This window comes from Diospyros lotus, chromosome 6 (genome assembly GCF_014633365.1).
Source record: "Diospyros lotus cultivar Yz01 chromosome 6, ASM1463336v1, whole genome shotgun sequence".
Classification (NCBI taxonomy): domain Eukaryota; kingdom Viridiplantae; phylum Streptophyta; class Magnoliopsida; order Ericales; family Ebenaceae; genus Diospyros; species Diospyros lotus.
The window spans coordinates 9,370,007-9,393,160 of NC_068343.1; the positions used below are offsets into that span (position 1 = coordinate 9,370,007).

At 37.5% G+C, this 23,154-nt stretch overlaps 2 protein-coding genes and 2 long non-coding RNA genes across 4 annotated transcripts; all 4 read left to right on the forward strand.

Annotated features, from left to right (window-relative positions):
• Positions 1 to 2,988: 2,988 nt before the first annotated feature.
• LOC127803379 (uncharacterized) lies at positions 2,989 to 4,255 on the forward strand. The gene is made up of 2 exons (XR_008023513.1): positions 2,989 to 3,532; positions 3,603 to 4,255. It is a non-coding gene; the product is annotated as an uncharacterized LOC127803379 (long non-coding RNA).
• Positions 4,256 to 6,784: 2,529 nt separating this feature from the next.
• Positions 6,785 to 9,078, forward strand: LOC127803380 (SCARECROW-LIKE protein 7). Its single transcript, XM_052339554.1, has one exon. It carries the CDS (start codon positions 6,945 to 6,947, stop codon positions 8,760 to 8,762), a length of 1,818 nt encoding a protein of 605 aa, XP_052195514.1. The 5' UTR covers positions 6,785 to 6,944; the 3' UTR covers positions 8,763 to 9,078.
• Positions 9,079 to 13,084: 4,006 nt separating this feature from the next.
• LOC127803381 (uncharacterized) lies at positions 13,085 to 14,224 on the forward strand. The gene is made up of 3 exons (XM_052339555.1): positions 13,085 to 13,590; positions 13,714 to 13,859; positions 13,947 to 14,224. The coding sequence occupies exons 1-3, from the start codon at positions 13,394 to 13,396 to the stop codon at positions 14,012 to 14,014; spliced, it is 411 nt and encodes a 136-aa protein (XP_052195515.1). The 5' UTR covers positions 13,085 to 13,393; the 3' UTR covers positions 14,015 to 14,224.
• A 5,163-nt stretch (positions 14,225 to 19,387) lies between these two features.
• LOC127803341 (uncharacterized) lies at positions 19,388 to 23,154 on the forward strand. Its single transcript, XR_008023502.1, has 2 exons — positions 19,388 to 19,662; positions 19,770 to 23,154. It is a non-coding gene; the product is annotated as an uncharacterized LOC127803341 (long non-coding RNA).

Sequence of the window (23,154 nt, forward strand, 5' to 3'; positions counted from 1 at the left end):
TAATAATTTAGTATTTTATAATACATGACCTTATCTGATTCAATGAACATAGACAAATTCCTGTCTTGAAATTAGTCAATGCAATGCTACCTATTATTTATTGTATTCTGCAAGCATTTCACTAATTAGACAAATGATGATTCATCACACAATAAAGTTCGGTTTTTTTTTTTTCAATTATATATATATATATATTCATTCAGAATCATTATTCTACCTTATAAAATCCCAATCATTTTTGCAATTTCAAATGAGTAATGAGTGGATCTCTCAATAATTTTTTTATAAAAAAATCCTTGCACTCAAATAATGAGCACTTAATTAAAAGGTCATGGTTACATTATTATTCATATTACAGTTCAAATCTATACCACTAATTTGTATGTTTTTATAATAATCTATACCACTATTACTATGAGTTTAGTCAGTGTAGTAGTGTACATCATCTAAGCTATTAACATCCCCCCATACATACATGCAAGAAATAATGAAAATAGCCCGCATGGACAGTTTAGTTGGTCAAGAAGGGAGCACAAAGTATCTTCTGTGATGAATTTTAGACCAAGATCGAGAATCGAGTCTCGCAAGCTGCAGTGTGGGGTATCTCTCTCCAAAGTGAGGGGGCTCCTTGTACGCAATGAGCTCGGGTCTAGCCACTGCGTCCGACTGGATCACCATGATTAACCCCCCACATCCTGTCGAGCCGGGTGTGAGGCGTCCGGGGTGAGCGATTTGACCTTGATTTTTAATACTAGGCTAGGCTAGGCTAGGCTAGGCTAGTTGATGCATGTGAAGATCATTTTCAATTATCAACGGTACAGTGTATTCCACTAACGTCTCTCTCTGTGTGTGTGTGTGTGTGTCTGTCTGTGGCCAAAGTCCAACCGCAAATGCATTCAAAAAGCCAATGGAGTGGAGTGTCTGTTTGTCTACTTTGGTTCTCTCCTTTTCTACTCTTATAATCTTTCTTAACTGCTACTACCCTCACTAGTTGGTTCCACTAAAGCCAGTCTTTCCATCAATAAACCACTCTATTGCATTTTTGACCACTCCCTCTCCCAATCCTAATACTGACAAAACACAATTTGCTTGCAGCCAATACAAATGTTGTATACGAAACCCCCCCCCCCCTCTTAGTATATCTATACGTACGCGCAACATAAATGAATCACCAAATATTTATATATATATATATATATTGATGCCTTTGCCGCCAAGGCAAGGGGAGTTTGAAGAGACAGTCAGTAAACAGAGACAAATTTAAATAATTGCTGCCCTTTCAATTTCAGTTTCAGTTTCAGTTTCAACCATTTTGGGTGGGTACGCCTGTCTTCTTCATCTAATCTAAATCTGATCTTATTGCATAACTGCATCATTTCTTCTATCTTAAGCCCCCCCCGCCCCCAAACACTCCTCTGAAGATGTGGCTCTCAAGTCAAGGTGTTTTAGTTTGGATTTTATATATATATATATATATATATTAATTGGGATTCAAATTAATTGTCATGAATTTGTAAATTTAGACGTACTAAATTAACCCATCACAATTCAACAAACCTGATTAACCCAATTGAGCTTTTGATTTAAAATTTATTAATTAATAATATCAAAATTCTATAACATAACTTCTAATCTAATAATAATAATAAATAATAAAGCCCATCATTGCACAAAAATTAATCCAATAAAACATGAAGTTAAAAAAAAAAAAAGAGAGCAACAAGTTGTTGCTGAAACTTTGCTAATGGCAGCAGATTCTGCTGCCTTATTTGTTTGTTACACCAAAGCTTCAGCAGCAGCAGGAGTTGATTGCATTTGACACAGGAGAAATAAATTACTAAATAAATTTAAAAAGAAATGAACATAAACAAAGAGGGACGAAAAAGATGTGTGAAAGAAAGAAAATGGGAAAAGGAAGGATGGATAGATAAGGTGCGTTTGGGGGGCGGGGCCCACCCTAACAGGTTAGAAGGAAAGAAAGAAAAAGAAGAAAAGAAAGGGTTACTGAGAGGAATAATAAAGCCATTTCATTTCTTGTCCGTCATAAAATGACGGCGGATTGAGACTGTTATCTGGTTTCCGCGTTGCTCCCCCTTTTTTTTTAACTTTACAAATTAATTAATTAATTAATTAATTAAATAAAATAAGAGAGAGAGAGAGAGAGAGGGGACAATGGGCATGGCTTTGGTCCGCCCCATCTATCATCAGTACCACCACCCACTGAAGCTATTATACTAATTTATTAGATTTAAAATATTTAATAAATTAAACCCAATAAAATTTGAAAAAATCTCCCAAACTGTTCATTAAGTTGGTCGATCATCTCTCGCTCCACCTTAATCATCATCATCATCATCATCGTATCGTCCATTTACTGAGGTGAATTTGAGTTCTTGCCAATTTGCTATCAATTAGATAATATATAATAATAATAATAATAATAGATATCATAACCACACTTTGGGTGACCCTTTTGGATTTATAATTTAAATCCAATAGAGTTAGCGACAGATAGAAACATTTCATTTTATTTTATAATAATAGTTAAATAACATTAATACTTTCTATAATATAAAAAAATAACTTTTATAATAATAATAATAATAATAATATAATAATAATGTAAAAGGTATACTATACAACAGATACAAACACGCTTCATTTTTTTATACAATAATAATATATTGTACACTATATATACAAAAATGCCCTTTGAATTGTATATAGATAGAATACCATTATCTTGAATACCAACCAACAAACTTTAATTACGACTGTAATTTGTACTATACATACATCAATTAAAAAAAAATAAAAAAATGCACTCTTGATTTGACAGCTAATATTTAATTTTTAGTTTTTATAGATAATATTTATTTATATTAGGTAAGTTTAGGTGTAGTAATAATAATATAATTATAATAATAATTAAAATAATGTGAAACTAGAAAATACTGGCAGGATGAGGTGTCATTGAATACTCTCGTCGACAAGCAATTACAGAGACCCGGTAGTTGCCCATTCGCCGTCGGCCGCCGATGCTTCGTCCCCGCTCTCTCCTCCGTTTACTGGTTAGGGGCAGCGGGTGAGAATGGCTCCGGTCTCTGCTGCTCTCTTTTCTCTCTCCGCTTGGTTGACAGAGTCGATGGCAAAATCCAGCGGCAAGGTCCAGACACGTGGAGCGGACAAGATGATGGTTGGCGGTTTTTGTAAATCCATCTCCGACAACCTCCTTGCGGCGGCTCAAAGATTTCTAACGATGGTGGAACGGCATCACACACTTACCCTATATAACACGGACCTCGAATCTCCACCCATGACCTCCTCATAGTCATAGAGCCTCTGCAACCAGAGCTTCCTATTTTCTTCAAACTCAGGAACAATCACATCGGGGACTTCAAATTGCTTGTTGGGCGGATTAGGGTCTTGATTGATCTTGAGGCTCAATATGCCATTTTGGTGGGCACAGAGTGTGAGAATCAATGAGTTGGGTGGTGGGTCTTGGTGGGGATCGACGACGAGCTTAACAGCGGTGGGTTTTCTCTTATCCCCTCTTCTCTGATTTTCCAGAAACTCCAATCATTCCACTTTCAATTTTTCAGCCTCTCTTCTGCCATAGATTTAGTCTCTACAAAGAAAACCGACAAATTGAGGGCTTTGTGTTCCTAACTAATTGGTTGGGTAGTGGTCGCCGTTTCCACTCCTGGAGATCTCCGAGCCGCCACAAGGAGCTGTCGCTGTTACCAAGCTGTTGATCGATTTGCAGAGACCGCCGGCCATCATCTTCTCTTCGACGACTGGTCTGGACCTTGTTGCCGTCGCCGCTAGACTTTGCCATTGATTCCGTCGACCAGGTTGAGAGAGGGGAGTGAGGGAGGAAGGGATTGGAGCAATGGCCTCCGGCGGTGGTTGTCTGTGATAAGCTTGTTTAGAGATGAATTGAGTAGGAGAGAGTGATTATTCAAAGAGGTGGCGGCAATTAGTTGTCACTCATCATCCAGTCAATATTTGTTGATGTTACACCGTCAGTTTAACGGCGTAAATTGGATGGTAACAATATATTATTATTATACGATTAAAATAGAAGTAAGAATTTAAAGTGCAAATTATAAAAAATTAAAATGTTACTTCAAAACTAAAAATAAAACAAAAAAATACTATATTTATTTTTGTAAGAAAATAAATAAGCTACAAGTGGTTAATGACAGGCAAGTTGACGGAGAAGGGGGGGGGGGGGGGGCCAGCTCCAAAGAAAGAGTCACGTCAGAAAATAGCCAGAAAAGCGGTCGCCATCTTATCGATCATCCTCCTCCTTCCGGCCGGGCCCTCCGGTCAGTTGCGATACCCACTCCGCGAAATTTCGTCCCATCGCCTCTCCCCTCCCTCTCCGCATTGCGGTTGCTTTCTTCTCTCCATCTGGTGGGTGGCTCCGTTTGTTTTCCATTTCTGGTGGTCCATTTTACTCCGCCTGTGGTGGACCCCACCACTTTTATCTTTTTCCCATTTAGTCACCAGCATGCGGGCCCCACCCGCCGTCCTTAAAAGAATGGACCCCAATTCCCAACCCTTCTTATTCAGACCATCATTTTATTATATATTCAGAATGAGTTTTTACGATTCAGACCATTCTTATTATTTATTAGTGATGTAATTAAAAATATAAATATATAATAAATTTAATAAAAAAATATTATAATTTTAAATAATTATCTTTATACGGTCTTCGATGTTCGTTTCCTTATTTACGTAGGAAGAGCTAAATCACATATTGAACTTTTAACCTTCACGTAAAAAAAAAAAAAATTAAACTCATAGCCCATCAAACTACACAGACATATAATTTACTCTTTTGTGATTTGATCTATGTCTAAAGACAATTTAAAATATTTTTATTCTTATTGATTTGATGATCCAAAGGAAAGTAAAATATAAAATCTATTCTTATTATTAGTTGCTAAAATCAATATGATTTTATAACTTCCCTTTCGTTCTTCATTCATTTTGACTTACTTTTTCAGAAATTCTATTAAATTATATTGGTTTTGATTATATATATGAAATACCTTTTAAATTTTATAAAGTTATTTAACTGATTGAAAAATAAACAATTATAATTTAATAAAATTTCTAAGATACAGACAGACTATAAATTAGCCATATATTTATGGTGCACAGTGTGTGAATAACATATATAATAATAATATAATTATTATTTATTTTGCCAAACTTACCTTCCCGGCTTTCCTGTTAGCGGCTGTTTTAAACTTTATATTATTATTATTATTATTATTCTTGGTTGATTGGTTGGTTTACCCCCATGTCCCCTGTCTGTTTTGACCACCCGACGACGTCACACCACCCTCCGCTGTAAAGATGGGCTGCCACGTGGCAAATCCCAATTTGGTTGAGTGCGTACACGTTTCCGGAGCTGACGCCCGTCCCTCGCTTTTTGTCGTATTACAGCTGTTAAAAAAAACTTATTAAAACAAAACAAATCAAAGGCCCCACAAGCTTCGATCCCAACCCATGACGTCATTTGAACCTAGGAGGAAAAAAAGTCCCGGCGCCCAGCACTGTCGAACGATTTACTTTTCCCTGTTGATTTAGAAAATTAAGGTTAAAAGGAAGGAAGGAAGCCAGCCCTTTAGACTTGTAACATATAATAATAATAATAATAATAATAATAATAATAATATACTTTATTTGGCTGACTCTCCTTGCCGATAAAATACTCATTATATTTTTTTAAAAATATTATAACTGAATATGCACATTATATAAATATAAAAACTCATTAAATTCTCCTCGTCATTAACTTTTTCTATTATTATAAGTAAAGAAATAAAATAGCACAGGCTTCAATTATTATAAGGAGAGTATGTATGTATGCATCATGCAACGGCTAAGTAAATTCAAAGACTTCTTCGCCAAACGGTCATATAGGCAAAATTCAATTTTCGGATGGTAAACAAGAAGGTGGGGGACGCGTGGACACAAATGACACGAGGTTGTATAATCGAGGCAATTGGGGCCCACTTCCTCATGGGTGCCACGTCAGTGAGGGATCAATCACTTTTAGACCAGAGTCAGTCCTTCAGGCAGTAGTATTTTGCTTTGCTTTTGGTTTTGCAATAGGAATAGGTATAGGTATAGGTGGGTTCATTAGCCCGCAGAATAGTTTCCTGGTCCCACGTCGGATGGCAAAAGACGGTCTTTTGAGTTACGTGATAGAATATAATTTGTTTTTCTTTAATCTTATGATGATGATAAGCATTTCATTTGATTTATAATAATAATAATGTTAATTTGTTTTAGATTATTATAATTTAAATTCACATCAGATCATTAATTAAAAAGGGTGGAAACACGAGACACAATACAATACTCTCGGCGGTTACTTCAGATACAATATATATATATATATAAATAAATAAATGCGTCAAGGCTCTTATATTAAAATTTATTTAATTTTTATATTTTTAAATAATACAATTAACTAAAAATTCTGAATAAGACCAAATTAATTTCTCTGAATATTATCAATTTTTTTGTGTCAAATTAGACCCCCCAACGGTTTCTTTGCATTAAGTTAAGAGTAGTAGTAGTATTGGGGGACATAATTTAATGTAAATAGTATTTTAAAATGTGTTTTTATAAACGGTAATTTAAAAAAAAAAAAACAAAAAAAAAACTTTAATGGGACCCTCGGTTCATTTTCCAGTAATCTTTAATGGCTGCTTTTCCCCTTCTTGGGTTTGAGCTTTCGTTCTTTAAAGCCTCCACCACTTCGCTATCTCGCTCCCCCTTCCTCTCTCTCTCTCTCTCTCTCACGATTGATCGAGTTTCTTCTGCTTGCTAACCCACTAGGGTTTTCACTGAGATATAGATATGTGTTTTCTGTGATGCGAGAGGACTAGATTTTCCGGGAAAATTTTGGGCGGAGAATGGCATATATGTGCGCGGACAGTGGAAATCTAATGGCGATAGCTCAGCAAGTGATCAAGCAGAAGCAAGAGCAAGAGCAGCACCAGCAGCAACACCACCAGCAACAGCAACTCGTTGGTGCCAATCCTTTCTGTCTCAGCCCATGGAGCACCACGCATCAGAGCATATCCAGCAGTCCCACTTTGGGCTACGGGTTCTCCGACCCATTTCAGGTCGCCGGAGCGGCGGACGGTGGTGAGCATGGCTTTCAGTTTCCTAATTTGGAGAACCAGTCGGCGGCCTTCAGATTTCTCGAGTTCGGGGGCGGGACGGGAGGCGACTTTGACTCGGACGAGTGGATGGAGAGTTTGATGGGCGGTGGAGATTCCACGGAGAGTTCGAATCTTCCGTCCAGCTGCGACGCCTGGGAAGGCGGTTGCGCCGCTTTTAACCTTTATGGGTCCGATCCGTTTCCTGCTTGTCCGAGTCGACTCAGCCTGGCCTCGTCTCCACCGTCAGATCTCAACCGAGTAATCTTCTCGGACGGCCAGAAGAATGCTAATCTTCTTCAAGTTCAGACAGCTCCTCCCTGGGTCCCCTCGTCGCCGCCTCAGCCACCGCAGGCGGTGCCGAAGGACTCGAAGCAGGCTAATCTTTCGCCAAAGAACGGTGCCGTTGCCGGTGCCGGTACCTCCTCGAGCTCACCGGAAACCGATTCATCAAAACCGCTGCTCAAAGCATTACTCGGCTGTGCTCGACTCGCGGACTCTGAACCTGATAAGGCCATTAAATCACTGAATCGGCTCAGGGAATCGGCAAGCGAGCACGGAGATCCATCGGAAAGAGTAGCTTTCTACTTCATCGAAGCTCTCTATAGCAGAGTTTCGCATCAAGCAGAGACGACGCCGACAATCGCCGAGACGACGTCGGAGGAGTTCACGCTTTCGTACAAAGCCCTAAACGACGCTTGCCCGTATTCTAAATTCGCTCATTTGACGGCCAACCAAGCAATCCTCGAAGCCACCGAAAAGGCCAGAAAGATCCACATCGTCGATTTCGGAATCGTTCAGGGCGTTCAGTGGGCGGCGCTCCTGCAAGCGCTGGCAACCCGAACTGCCGGGAAACCCGAATTGATTCGGATATCCGGAATTCCAGCTCCGGCACTGGGGAAATCCCCTTCATCGGCACTAAATGCCACCGGTAATCGCCTCCGGGATTTCGCGAAGCTTCTGGGGCTGAGCTTCGAGTTCGAGCCTGTCCTCACTCCGATCCATGACCTTGAGGGGTCAAGCTTCCGGGTGGATCCGGACGAGGTTTTGGCCGTGAACTTCATGCTTCAGCTGTACAACCTTCTCGATGAGGCCAACGTCGGCGTCGAAACGGCTCTCAGATTGGCCAAGTCTCTGAACCCAAGTATAGTCACTTTAGGCGAGTACGAGGCCAGCTTGAACAGGGCTGGGTTTCTCCGGCGGTTCAAGAACGCATTGGTGTACTACTCCGCTATCTTCGAGTCTCTTGAACCCAACTTGGATCGAGACTCGCCGGAGAGGCTGGAAGTGGAGAGATTACTTCTCGGCCGGCGAATCGCCGGTGTAATTGTTCCGGACGAGCCTGGAACCAGAAGAGAACGTGTGGAGGACAAGGAACAGTGGAGGGCGCTGATGCAGAACGCCGGTTTCGAATCGGTTGCCCTCAGCAATTACGCCAGGAGCCAAGCCGAGATTCTTCTGTGGAATTACAATTACAGTTCGTTGTTTTCGCTGATTCGATCTGAACCTGGGTTTCTCTCTCTGGCTTGGAACGAAGTCCCACTTCTCACTGTTTCTTCGTGGCGCTGATTCTTGTCATTTGGGCGCCTTTTCCACACATCGGCGTTTTTTTATCTACTGTGGGAGGAACAGCTTAAATTCGCCATTAATGATCTCTTCTTTTGGAGCTTGCCCAATGAAATCTGTCTGGAAAAAGACACCTTGTCCGGCTTAATTTAAGTTTACCCATGTTTGTCAATTATAAGCCCTAGCATTGAAAACATACCACCATATAGATGTTATAGGCCCCCTATGGAGCTCTTTTTGAAAGCAAACTAGCTTGTTACTTTGCAGCTTGAATTTAGTGTGTCCATATGGCTCTTCTTAGATTCTTCTTTCTTCTTCACTCTGTTTCTCTGGTTTTTGTTCTGCTCCTGCACCCACTGTAAGAAAAGGAGAACTGAAACTAGATTGAGAAGTTCTCTCTCTTTAGATATGTCCAATCTGTGTATATGAAATTATGAATCTCCCAATCATGCCCCCCCCCCCCCCCCCCCCCCCCCTCAGCTCTCAGGTTCCTTCCTTACAATTGCATTCATTCTTTTTTCTCAATGGAAAAAATCTGCTTCCTGGTCTTCGGTCCAGGAAAAAGTAATTATAACTTGGGGGTTTTATGATTGATTTGGTTTTATGATTGATTTTCTGAGTCAGAAAACTATTGCCCCTCTGTGTGAAATAACATCGGGTCTGATGAGCCTTATTAGTTGTTGATGCGGATTCGAAGCTCTCTCGCTTGGACGGTTGAGGAAGGCAGTGCCTGGAAAAATGTCGTATTTCTTGTGGGTGCATTGATGAGGACTTGCTCCACCACAGCTGAATTAAGTAATGATTTGATTTGCCTTTGCCTGTTAAATTCCGTGGTCTACTGACCTCCTTTTAGTACTTTGATAATGGCCCTCAATAATGCCTGTTCCTCTTCATCCTTTCAACTGACCCCGTCCCTAGCCCCCCACTCATATTTATGATATTATTATTACTATAACGTTAATAAATTTCACCTTTTCTTTCACTTGGCAGGCATCCGTTTCTTACCTCTTAATTTTAGATTCGATAACTCCCTATCAGTCAGTAAGTTGTTTGCATTATCTCATTTCTAAAGGAACCCAAGTTAATTAGTAGGATTGAGATATATCACTTATAACATATATTGTTGTTCCCATATAAAAAAAAGTATTGACTAAAGAGATGACTATTGAATTTCATGTGATCAATTAATTATATAAAAGATTTTTCTGCTAGGCTACTAGCATGATTATGTTAAAACAGATGACAAAATGATCCTACCGCGTGGAAGTTTTAACAGGATTTGGTCTTTAATGGCCCCGTTTGGTTGTACAATTTCAAGCTTCTTAGTCTCAACACGACTAACAAAAGAACTGACAATGCTAGCTAGGGCTCCACGGCACGTACTTTGAAAATTGATTTAAGCTGCATTCAATTTCGATCGAGTTTCTTTTCCAGTAATTCCGTAAAAGAATTCTCAACAATTGATTAACCCTAACCAGTAACCCTTCTGTTAAAGTCAATACGAACGATCAAAATGGCGGTGAGGACATGCAAACCATTTCATATCAATCACCAATAAACCCCCAAGTCTCCGCTAGTACATTTGCCAATCACACCTCCGGCCGCCGCAGCGAAGCCTCCAAAAATTGGGACTAGAAGAATCGAACGTCGCCCAAAACTTCAATCCAAACCAACCAGCCGGCATAAATTGACAGAAGCCTTTACGTACGAACCCGCCTCTACGGCCTCCACGGTTCGTATAAATAAACGTCTCTAACATCTACGGCCTCCAGGAAGCGACTGATATCTACCCATTCTCAGAAAACGTAATAATGGAGACAACCAGAGCGCTCCAGAGAACACAGCTTCGTACTGTACGACCGCCTCTCAATGGTCCGATTTCGTCTCCTGATAGGAAACCAGTTTGCTGCAAATCAAGTGCCGGTCGCACCGTGATGACATTTGAGCGTCGCAGCGGATCCTGAGATTGGATCGGTGATGCCAGAATTCTGCCTCAACGGTCGGGCGATTGGTCCCACGTCTTGTTAATGACAGAGGCGACAGGGTCTGTGACTAACTCTAAGCGTTAGTCCTATGTTAGTAGCCTCTCGAGTATCCGCGTTGTATGTTAGTCACTCCGCTCCGCTTCTGAACGTGACACGTGCATGTAACGTGGCAAATTTTTATATTTAGATAAATTACATACTATTTTAATTTTATATTTCGTAACAAATTAATGATTAATAATTTAATCATTATTATTATTATTTTGTTTTAATTTTATTTAAAAAATTAATATATTATTTAACATGAATGAATCCTATAACCACTTAATTGCAAGGTTTATGTTAATTTTAATTAATTAACTTTTAAATTCTTATTTATTATTTATCACATCAGTTTTTTGACATTTCATAAAAAAAATTAAAAGATGGTCCAGATTATAATAAATATTAAAATATAATGATCATTTAGTTATGAACTGGCAAAGTTTAGATATTTATAGTGTAATTTTACCCTTTTGTTTTTACTTAATGTGTTAAACAATTAGAATTTTCAATATTTTGAATGAATTTTTATATAAATTGAATTATTATAGTATTTTATAGTCATTTATTTATTGCGTGGTTCAAAGAATGGTATAGTTTCGATCAAAAACGAATGGCATTGTTTATATACAAATTTTTGTAAAGTATGACTATATTATTAATTTATTTTTATTTGGGGGGAAGAAGTGTAATTTTAAATTAGCTTTGGGTCCGGTGGGCCGACGGGCATCATGCCCTTGCCCTTGCTTTTACGCGAGCGAATTTGAATCTCTCAGTGGTGGTCTTACACGATTGGAAGGCTTGGGTCCAGCAATAAGGCCCACTCAAACAAATACTATTTCAAGCTTTTAATAGCCTTATCTTATGCACCTTTCTCAATGCTTATTTTGTTTTTGAGAACATTTGTATTTCTATATAAATAATATCCTTAGTTCTATATGTCTCTCTCTTCCCGATAATTTAAATTCATCAAATACTTATACCTAATTAATTTAACTTAAGAAAATCATTCACTCATCTGCACCTCAAATTTTCAATCACAATTTAAGATTAGTATGTTTCAAGTTAGAGCAATTTAGTCACTAGGCATAATCTGTATGGCAAATGACGAATCGTAATATACCGGTGTTATTTCGATGAGTTGCGAGTTTGAACCTTAATTTTTTTGAGACATTCTATAATTTACTTCATCCAACAAAATCAAAAAACAGAGCACTGGGAACTCTCGTGAAAGAGGGTCATCCTATGTTAGAATAATCCATTAGTTGAACTAAGAATTAACTAAAGAATTGATATATTACGGTTTGTGGCAAAAAAATTAATTGTCAAAAATTCAATCAAGTTTTTACATTAACTATAGTTGGATTGATGAATTGATTGACCTAGGTTGGTTAACCACGGGTCAATATTTTTCTTTTAAAATTTTTTATTTTTAAATATTAAAAAATATAATAATAATAATAATAATAATAATAATAATAATAATTTTATATATTTGAATATCATATATCATTTTTATAATAATTTCTTGTTTAATTATTGATCTATAAGTTAAATATTTAATTATGGGTTTTAATTTACTTTCATATCATAAATTACGTTAATACTTTTGTAATTTTTTTTAATTGTAGCGTAATAAATGTCCCTTATTATGTTTTTAAATATAATAAGGTGATAAATTTTATTTTTTAAGAAATTATATTATAATTTTAATCAATATATATTTATGTTATTTTTATAAAAATATATACGAGTTCGAGTGACTGATTGTCAAACTATGAATCTCTCCACTTTTAATTTGATATTTTAGTCTAATTTTCAAGACACTGATTAGTTTTTTTTTTATTTTTTTTGATGAATAGATTTGAGTTATTGAATTATTGCCAAATATTAATCTTTTATTTACTAAATTAAATTTTAACTATACTTTGCTCAATAATAATAACGATATATATGTAAACCTAACTAATAATTAACAACCGACTTCGCAATTTGAGGCCTGTCTTAAGTATTCCTCTTATCGATACTTATAAAATTATTGTTTCTTTGTCTTTCTCCATGCCATTTTGATATAATATTAGTTAACTGTACACCTAATCCAAACTGACCACTTGCCGTAAGCTGTGAAGTTAGCAAAAAAACTATTACCCGTAATTTTTATATTAAAATGACGCAATTTTAAAAATATCGTCTATTAAAAAAATAATAATCTCAACAATCAACCATGCTTAAAGAAAGTATATTTATATCACACTAGACAATGATGCTTTGCGCATGGTTATCGTTCCCGCCCGCATCGGGACAAAGTGGAAAGGTCTTGCGAGCACAGCACAGGTGTCCATCCTCTCGTCTCCAACACGTGTTCATCCCGAAGCTAGCTATACACTTGTCAAAGCTCCAAACAACCAGACCCTTCCCGGGGAGCATGACGAGGATCACCTTAATTACCTTTCAATTTTAACCCATTGCCGACGCCCTCTCTCTCTCTCTCGTTTGCAAATCCATTTATAGTCATATATCTCAAGACTAAATCGATCCGTGACAGGCCACATATATCTTTCTACCCTCTTCTATATACGAGTAGCTAAACAACCGTGTAGAGCCATAATGTTCAACGCAATCAGATCAGCCAGGAGCCAGCCGCCCACTTTCTTCTTCACGCCGCTTCCATATAACATTCGTTGGAGCACTTCCGGTTTAAGTTTCCGGCAACCGGAGGTCGGGGCGAAACGAGCTCAGAAGGACGACGACATGGCCCAGCAACCGCAGCAGCAGAACGTTATTAACCCCGACGGCAAAACAGGGTTGGACGCCAACTCTTTTAACTTCCATTAATCTCCATTAATTAATGTTAATAATTCATTCTTCTAGTTCTATACGTATTTCTTTCTTAATTTTACTTGTTCTAATTGTGATTGGTTTGGAAGCGACGTGATGTCTCATTCGTTCGGCGAAGGGTACGCAACGAGGTCGGAAGAGGAAGGTTTTGGTGGGATTTATGGAGGCAACGACACTTCTCAACAAGCTGAGGACGATGGAGACCATGCCAAGGCTACCCACGAGGATCACCCTGGTATGTAACGTTCTGTGTGTGTGTGTGTGTATCCCAGCAAGTAATTAAGAGACTTTCTGATTGTGGGTGAACGTATAATTGATGAAGAGTTCGATAAGAGCCAAGGAAGCGAAGTCGCGGAGAAGGAGAAGGGGCGACACCAGAAAACGTGTTGAGGCTGTCTGATACCTCTCTTCACATCGCATTGGAGCTTTTTGCTATCTACTTGAGATTTCTCTCGTCTTTTGTTCCCACCCCCCCCCCCCCCCCCCCCCCCCCCGGCTTGAGAATGTAATGACCTTTTTGGGTGCATTAACCTCTTCGAGTTTTGAGGTGCTTCTTTATCCCTCATCTGATATACATATACAGTAATTCGTTGAATGTTCTATCTAATGGGTCTTTATTACATATTTGTACGGTTGTGATTGATTTACAAATAATAATAATAAAATAAGACCATGTGAATTAATTAATTTATAATTATTTAATAAATTTATTAAATTAAGATGGGTTTTTTCAATCCACTTTTCTTAATTTGCTGGGCTTTCTTGGACAGCTTGGAATGGAGTTGTCTGGGTCCGCCTTTTTTGGGGGCTTCTCCTCGTGGAATTTTTTATCCATCAAATAAAAAAGGAAATTACATGTAAAATTACTTTGTAACGCAAGATATAGAAAATAATAAAAATTATATTAAATATTTTTAGGAAGGAGTACTTATTTATAAGCAAGATATGAACTAATTTTAATTAGTTCAGAATTATAATTTTTATACATAATATTTTTGAAACTGATAGAGTTAAGATTATGATTCTTATATTTTTGAAACTGATAAGAGTTAAGATTTTTATGAATTATATTTATTTTAATAATTTAAAATTATTTTATAATTAAAATTTTGTATAAATAATTATATATCTTTTTCTTGAAATATTTGGATAAATTTTTGAATCTCGAAATTATCTTAATTTGTGCGGATCTTTCCACGTATAGGAAATTTACGAATTTTAGCTCAAAAAAATATTTTGAAAATAAGTATTTTAAAAACTTGGATGCATCAATATGTGTTTTTGTATTTTGCGGAAATCAAGTTCTGTTGGAGCAAAAATTATTTTAAGGAAAATTCATATGAAATTAAATAATGAAAGACTTGAAAATTACTTTTAGCAATGAAAATATTTTTTTTTGTAATTAAAGTTAAACATACCCTCTTGTAATTTCGTTTGGTTATTAGATCGATCGATCCATCTTTATCAAAAAAGGAAAAAAAAAAAGAAAATCCGAGCTACAAAACTAGGATTGGAGTAAAATATTTTTGGAGAGCCTGTGGCTCTAAAGAAGATTGGTTGCCGCCGGTGGTCTCCGGTCCTCTTGTGCTGGTTTGGGCTCTGTTTCGCCTTTCCCAACCGGTTTTCACCTTTCGTCAACGATGTTAGTGGCTCTCCCCGGCTCGTAAGGAGGGCGAGAATTTCACGGCGGGGTTGATGCGCCTGGTCTACGGATACGATTTTTTGCCTCGTTATGGCGTAATAGTGGGGTTTGGTTGGTGGTGGTGGCGTCTAGCACCCTTTTGGGCCCCTAACGTGTTGTTTGGTTGGGTTTTGTTCGGGCCCTTTTCACGGGCAGTTTCAGTATGGATGCTAGTAAAATAAAAATGTTGTGATTTTGGATAAAAATAAATTATAATTAAATTATTAACTATGCAAATGAATATAAAATTTAATGTAAAAAATTCAAATAAAAAAAAATTACGAGTAGAAAGAACAAAATATCATTATGGGTGTGATATAGTTATAATTAATTTTAAAATATTAAACACATATTTATAGATGATTTTCATAAAAAGTCATATTTTGATTAGAAATTAATTTATGATAATATTTTTTCAAATAAGATAAATTTTAGTTAAAATTAAATTTGACAACATGCTAATCAAAATCAAATTTAAAATCTTAATCACGTTTAAATTAAGAATCTTAATCACAGATAAAGTTAAATTATAAATCGTAATAATAATAATAATAATGTTAAGTTAGAACCATTGACGTTCGTTTTTTTGCGCTTAATACTCAAATCTCTTTTTGGTTTAATCAAAATAGAAAACTATAAAACTCTATGCTGGGAGGGCTTTTTGACGAGGGTTAAAAACAGAGAATGATGCAAATTGATAATAACAAATAAGAGAGATGAAATAATAATAATAAATTATTTGGTCAAGGCTCATGTAATCTTGATGGCCTGGTCTTTACAAAAGTTTGTGATTAGGAGGTTTGGATCATCATTATCTATTATTGTTAAGAAAACTTTAAATTCTTCTTTTTTGTATTTTAAATTTATAATTATATTTGTTATTCAAAATTACCTTAAAATTTATCATCACTTTTTATCATTTCAATGTGTTACACGTATTTCCTGCTCTATTCCTTATGGGCTAGGCTCAACTCAGTGGATAGGCCCAATTACATAAAACCCAGTAAATCTCAAGCTGAATTCGTCAAAGTGAGCTCGCACGTTGCTGGAGCCCGAGCTCAAGTCACAGGTTCAAGCGAGCTTCCAGTAATATTTCTGGCTAGCCGGCCTATCCGAGCGAGCTCCAGCGACCTTCGCATTTCGTCGGCCTAGTCGATTAGCTCACATAACGAGAAGGTTATGCCAGAGAATATTAGTGGGCTAAGGGTTGTCTTAGCTGGGCCATTCAGGCCCAATCTAGCCCTATCTTCTTGGCCCATGTCAATTCCATCCCGGCCCCTTGCAACAACATCATTACAGTTGCATCTAGATTTTTGCCCGTCCACCTTAGATCTCATCCTCATTAATGACGGATTTCATCCACATTAATGAAGGTTCCATCCACATTAATGAGGGTTCTGTCGGCACCTTGCTGCTACATAGGCGTTTTTGTTGGCACCGGATATTGTCTCATCACCTGCAGACGTACAGCACATGCATGAGGACATCTACTCCCATATATCAACCAACTATTCCGAGAGCCATTGTATGTTTTTTCGGTCAACTTACTAATATTGTACACTTTTACTTACTCGAGCACTGACTTGAGCGTCGGAGTACATTGCAGGGATCGACCGGTGGGCCAACAATGTGAACCAGATAATCCATTCTCTTCTTCTCGGATTCAACACACCAGCGCGGGCCAACGAATCACGGTCGACCAATTTCGAACGTCGACACAATGTATTTTATATTTTATATGGTATTAGGTGTTTTTATTACTTTTATAATATATATATTTTTACCATGTGTATTGTTCTTTCCTGATCAAAAGAGAATGATCAGAGGTAGGGTTGCAATGGTAAGGGGCGAGCTCCAATTGGCACCAGCACCTGCAAGCACTCCGACGCTCGAGTAAGTAAGAGAGTGAGGAGAAATCAATGTATCAATAGGTCAGAAGTCAGAACATATCTTGGTTATGAGAAAAGCTAGCTGATATAGGAGGATGAGACATCCTCCTACATGTATGTGTCGTGCATTTATAGGTGATGAAACTGACTATCTGGCAACGTGACCCTCATTAATGTGGATGGAATTTGTCATTAATGAGGATGAGATCTGAGGTGGCTGCACAGATATCCAATGGGGATTGAGATAATGCTGTGACAGACTGACACTAGGCCGAGGCTAGGTTTAGAGGGAGGACCAAGATTGGACCTAAGGAGAGAGCAGAAATTGGGCCCAAGAAAGAGGCCGAAATTGGGGCTGGACAGTCCATGTATGAATTTATATTTTGTTTTAACAGCATCATTTTACTAAATTTACATAAAAACCTAAATCTGTGAGTGACATCATCTTAATATTTATTATCATCACATTTTATGAATTTCATTAATATTTTATATTTTTTAGATGATATTATATGTCTTTTTTTATATGTTTAAAGATATCTACGTAAATCAATATCTTGTCTTACTAATATCTTGTCATCAAATTCGCATGTGAGGGACATGACCTTAATATTTATGATTGCCTTTTATGACTTCAATGTCTATATACTTAATTCTATATGGTATTACGTGTTTTTTCACATTTTAAAGGTATTTTTAACATGTATGTAAATTAAGAAAATTGCTACTTTGCTTGAGAAGGTGATCGAAAATAGTGCAAATGATAAAAATACCCTCATTCATTTGTGAATTTTCTTCATCCATCCTTTCCATGGCTGTTTACTTTTCCCTTCTCTCTCTCACCTTCTCGTGGCCGCCTTCACCTTGCCTTGTGTCAATTAATAGAGAAAGAAGATGCAACAAGGATTGATACGAGGTGAGGTGAGGTGAGGTGAAAACGGTAACGGTTGTTGGAGGGGGCCATGGGAAGAGGAGAGAAATGAGAAGTAGGTGGCCATGGAAAAGGTAGGTGAAGCAATTTTGATTTTGAATGAAGGGCATTTTCGTTATTTATACTTTTTCAGTCACTATCTTGGCAATATTCTCTAGCAAAGTGGTAAAGTTCATAAATTTATATTAAACCTTTGTACATAGGCTGACAGCCTCATCGAGAGGCTTATTGAGTAGCACAAAAATAATAAAATTGTCTTCATTCAAATTGTAAATTTTCTTCTTCTGCCATTTCCTTGCCCGTTTTCTTTTTCGTCTTTTTCCTTTTCCATGGCCGCCAAGCTTTGATCGCCTATGTATCGTGTTGTTAATTGTCGCTACATCGCCTGGTTGCCTCACCAATTGCTACTACGAGACAAAGATAGACATTTGTTGGAGACAACCGGGATAGAGAGAGGAGATAGGAAGCCGGAAAGGAAGGGGGGAAGAAAAGTAAATTTCTAATTTAAATGAGGATATTTTATTAATCTATTTATATTTTGCCCAAAGTGATATCCTCCCACCAAGTTTGTGGATGGCAGATTGATTGACAGCCTTTCCACCACGTGTCCTGTTTATAAACCAAAATTTCGGCCTTGTCTGCATTCTCTCTCAATTTTATTTATTTTTTTAATTATATCTCCTTTAAGATTAAAATCAATCTACGAAGGCAACCAAACAAACAACCCATTCTTGATGGCCACGCATGACTGGTCCTGTAGGCGCCGTGTTGCAGCTGCCAATTCCATCAAATACACCGCCATGATAAAGCTATATTATATTATAATAATTAAATTATATTATATTTTATTTTCTTTTCTCAGTATAATTATTTTTGTTATTGTGTATTTAAACTCTATATGTGATAGCAATGAATGCGAATAAATTTCTTTTTATTGAAATTTATTAAAATCATTGACTAATATGTATTATTAAACAAAATATAATTAAATAATTTAAACTGCGTAACGTGCTTAGTTGAGTTATTCAGATTTTTATTTTTTAAATATTTTCTAAGCATCCAGACCTGGCAACACGGTAGGCTGAATATTTTTTAGAAAACACAACAATGACTGTAAACGTGTCGTGCAACGATTGGTGATAAAAGAGCCTCCAGCTCATCCGAATGGAGAATTCTAGTCCCGGGAGTCACGTAACCGCCTCGACGAGTCCTTTTACAGCAACCGTTGGATCTATTTCGTCTCAATCCATCTCATCCGTTCATCGGTCATACCCCCTTTCTATAAATTAGGGCTTTGCAACTTCAACGATGCCTAGCCATTGTAGCCTCCTGTCTCTCCCTTCGAGTGTCGTGGATGCACATGGTTGTTTCTTCCTTCCCTCTTGGCGTCTTTGCCCTTGTTTCTCTGCAAGATTGGCGGGCGGGATTCGCGGGGGTGGCGATGATGAGGCTGAAAAGGCGTTATGGCTGGCTGGATCTCTGATTTCGAATTATCCGTGTCGAGGTTGCGATCCACATCGTGAGAATATAACTCAAGGTTTTGATTTCTGTTTTGAGTATTTGATTGTTTATTGGATGGCACAATTAATTGATTGGCGGTTGGGATCGGGGATTTATTCTTCTGAAACTACTTTCTGGATCCAGATTATATGTCGGATTGAAGGGCGAGGCAAGTTATTACATCTGTTGTCTCTGATTTACGGTCCAGTGATCTTGTTTTCCATATTTTTTCAATGTTGAAGAGTCTTGGGTGTTCAATTATTGGGGCTGCTTGGCGTTATGCCTTGATCGCTTTGATCCATGATCTGTTACTCTCTTCCGTGTGGTATTTATCGGATCTTGCTGTTACAGGGATGGCTATTATTAGATTTTTTCTCTGCTGATGACAACCGAGATGCGTTCCGAAGAAATATGGTGTTCGAAGCCTTCGGAACCTATTCTAGTTGTCGGCTTGGTCTCAATCTGATTTGGTTACAAGCAAGCAATATTGATTGTTGTAACTAGGAAGATATATGGAAGAAAGAAGTTGGTGATTGTGAAAGATTTAAGAGATCTGGATAGAAAAAGGCCTGGTTTCAGGGGGTCATGTCTTGGATCTTTCATCTTTGTCGCCCGGCCTTTGCCATGACAGGTGCGCTTGCATGGCAGGTCATCCTTAAATAAAAATATTTATTTTGTGGTTTTCGAGGGGAGATCGTACGGGGTTTTTTTGCCCGGGCTCTCCCCTCGTGTGTGTGTGTTTGTTGCGTTTTTTATTTTTATGCTTTCTTTTTTTCTTCGCCACGGAATATTCCATCCTCGAAAGCATCCTTGACGGACGTCGTTGGCGCTCTTACTCTCAAAAGGTACACGCTGCACTGCTTGTTTAAATACATTTATATTATCATGCTGTAAAACGTGACTAGCCTAGTAGGAATATTACCTCCTCCTCAAAAACATTAACATGACAAATTTGGTCGATATGGTGGCAGACATGACAATTTTAGGAAGATTTTTTTTTTTGGCTAAAATTTTGGCTGTTTATAATTATTATCTAAACTGGGAAATTTGGTGTTTTGCAATACATATGACTATAAACTAAACTTCCATATCTGCAAAGGTGGTCACCAAGTTCAATAGAATTATCAATTATTTTTCTATATACGTTCTTTCAATACAGAAACCTGAAAGACAATTGTTCGACATAATCACAATTGTTTCAATCCGTTTCCTAGTCAAACTCATTGATATCGAAGTACAAATTAATTTTTTTTTTTTTTTTTGGTCTCCTGGCCTTTAAATTGGTCGAGGGGATTCCATACTATATGCCATTTTTTTGCTGTACTCATGGATAGAAAATATTGCATATAATCGGTCTGATGTCCGCTTATAAGTTGGCTATTACTCCCATATCATGTCATTTTGTCGATTATAATATATTATGCCCAGTTATGCCTAACGGATCCATGTAGAATAACGCTGTTGCAAACTATGGCTTGTAATAAAGTTGATATGTTTAAGTGAAACAATGCATTATAACAAATCGGTACGTTTGCTTATTTACAAAGTCTGGCATCCGGTACCGCATCTCGAAGCATTGCCTGGTGGTTGCAAATAATTTGGATAATGATATTTAATCAAAGACCAGCAATTGGTCGGTAAAGGGATAAAACTGCTTTAATTGTATACAATTATGAATTCTCTTTCAATAGACATTATATGAACCGACGGAATGACGCCTCATTGTTCCCGAAATATGATTACATGGTCATTGTTCCGTTTTAAGTAACGTGCTCATAAAACCGGATTATATTGCAGTACAAGGAATACGATACTCCAATGTTTTACTTGTATGGCACATGTTATGAATGATATCAAGAATACGTCTCTGGTTTCTTACATGTCCTTGTGATAAGGTAACATGCCCTCAATGAGGTTGTACATGGTTTAACTATTAAATTTTACTTATCTTTGACTTTGTGGGAATTGTTTCCCGTCATTTTATCTCTTGAAGGTACTTTCCTAGAGGTTTTTGATTTTTAGGGTCAATTTTTGGCAAAAATGTTTCCGGATTGTCATTTTGGGTTTACTTGAAGATTAGCTTGAGCTCTACTGTCTTCATTGCAAAATTCAATCTGTCTTCGGAGCAAGAAGGAAAGTGGCATTCGTTCTTCCATGAAGCTGTATCCTTTATTCAGAAGTGGCTAGGTTCACATCAACGCGTCATCATTAAAGCCAGCTGCTTTGAAGGAAATAATGATCTTTGGGTCTCTCTCTGGATTAATGTTGCATGTCTTGGTTTGGCAGTCTTAATATTGAAATAATTAGGGGACTGGGTTTTAAAGATCTTGAAGACGTTAAGATGGTGAAGACATGAACTTGAAGATACCAAGGATTTAATTGCTTAAGGGACTGGTTTCTGTGGAGTGAGGCCGTGAGGGATGAGAAGTCCTAATTCAGAGCGGTGGATTGACATGGCAGGACTTGGTTGCAGGAGCATGCAGGTCGTCAAACAATGAAAATTCTGTTGAATTATTTTTGTGCGCCCATTATTTTCCATGGGGTATGCTCGTCAGGTGTCTTCTTTGTGTTTGACCATGTCAAGTTTCTCTACCAGCAAAGGTTTTCTACTGTCAAAAGGTACTGGCTGCATGATTCTTTCGTTCACATTTCAATTATTTGATTTTTAGTCTCATGGGTATTTTCAATTCTACTCTGAGGAGGCTGTCCATTTTATTCTTGCATCCGTGGCGGTTGAGCTACTTGAAACTTCAATTTAGACTCTAATGAATATACGAAACATTTGCCTGTCTTGGAGTATGTAGCTGCTCAAGGAGCTGTAGGTACTGCGTTTCTATTGCCTGTGGTGTTGCTATTGCTGCGGGAGGGTCAAATTTATAATGATTAGTGGGAAATGAATCTCTTATTGGCACATGTAAATTGCACTTGGGACATTGGGGCTGGAGCTTTAATGAAATTCAGTGCACTAGTGTATGTTCATGTGATGGGATTGTCTTAGTTCTTGTGTTTTGGATCTCAGCTTTATGGGATTTTGAACATAAGATATTCGCACCGTAAAGTTTGATATCTTTGTAGTTGCATCTTGAAATAGTTTTCCTGATTTTTTAGGGATAATCTACTTAATTTTTTGTTCCTCAGATGTTGCAAGACTGTTGGTGCTATATTAGTCCATTAAAATCCTATTGTGCTGCAGTTTGGTACTTACAGATCACTTTTTGGAACTGACAAGGAGTTTGTGGCATAGTTGCTTCGGATCAACAATTGGAGCTGATGACAGAGGTTTGTGGCATTATGGCATATTTGTCAATGTCTTGCCTTTTAGCCTAAAGAGGGCAGAAGGGCTTGTGTCCGGAATTTGGTATCCAATCAACTCTATCCTCTGCTTTGAGTTTCTTTTTTAAATGGTTAGTCTTAGAATTGGTTGCCTTCCCGTTGCTTTAATGTTAGCATTTCGCCTGGTGCTAAATGTTTGTTTAGTCATTAGATTTATATATATATAAATATGTACATATAAATATTTCATTTTAAA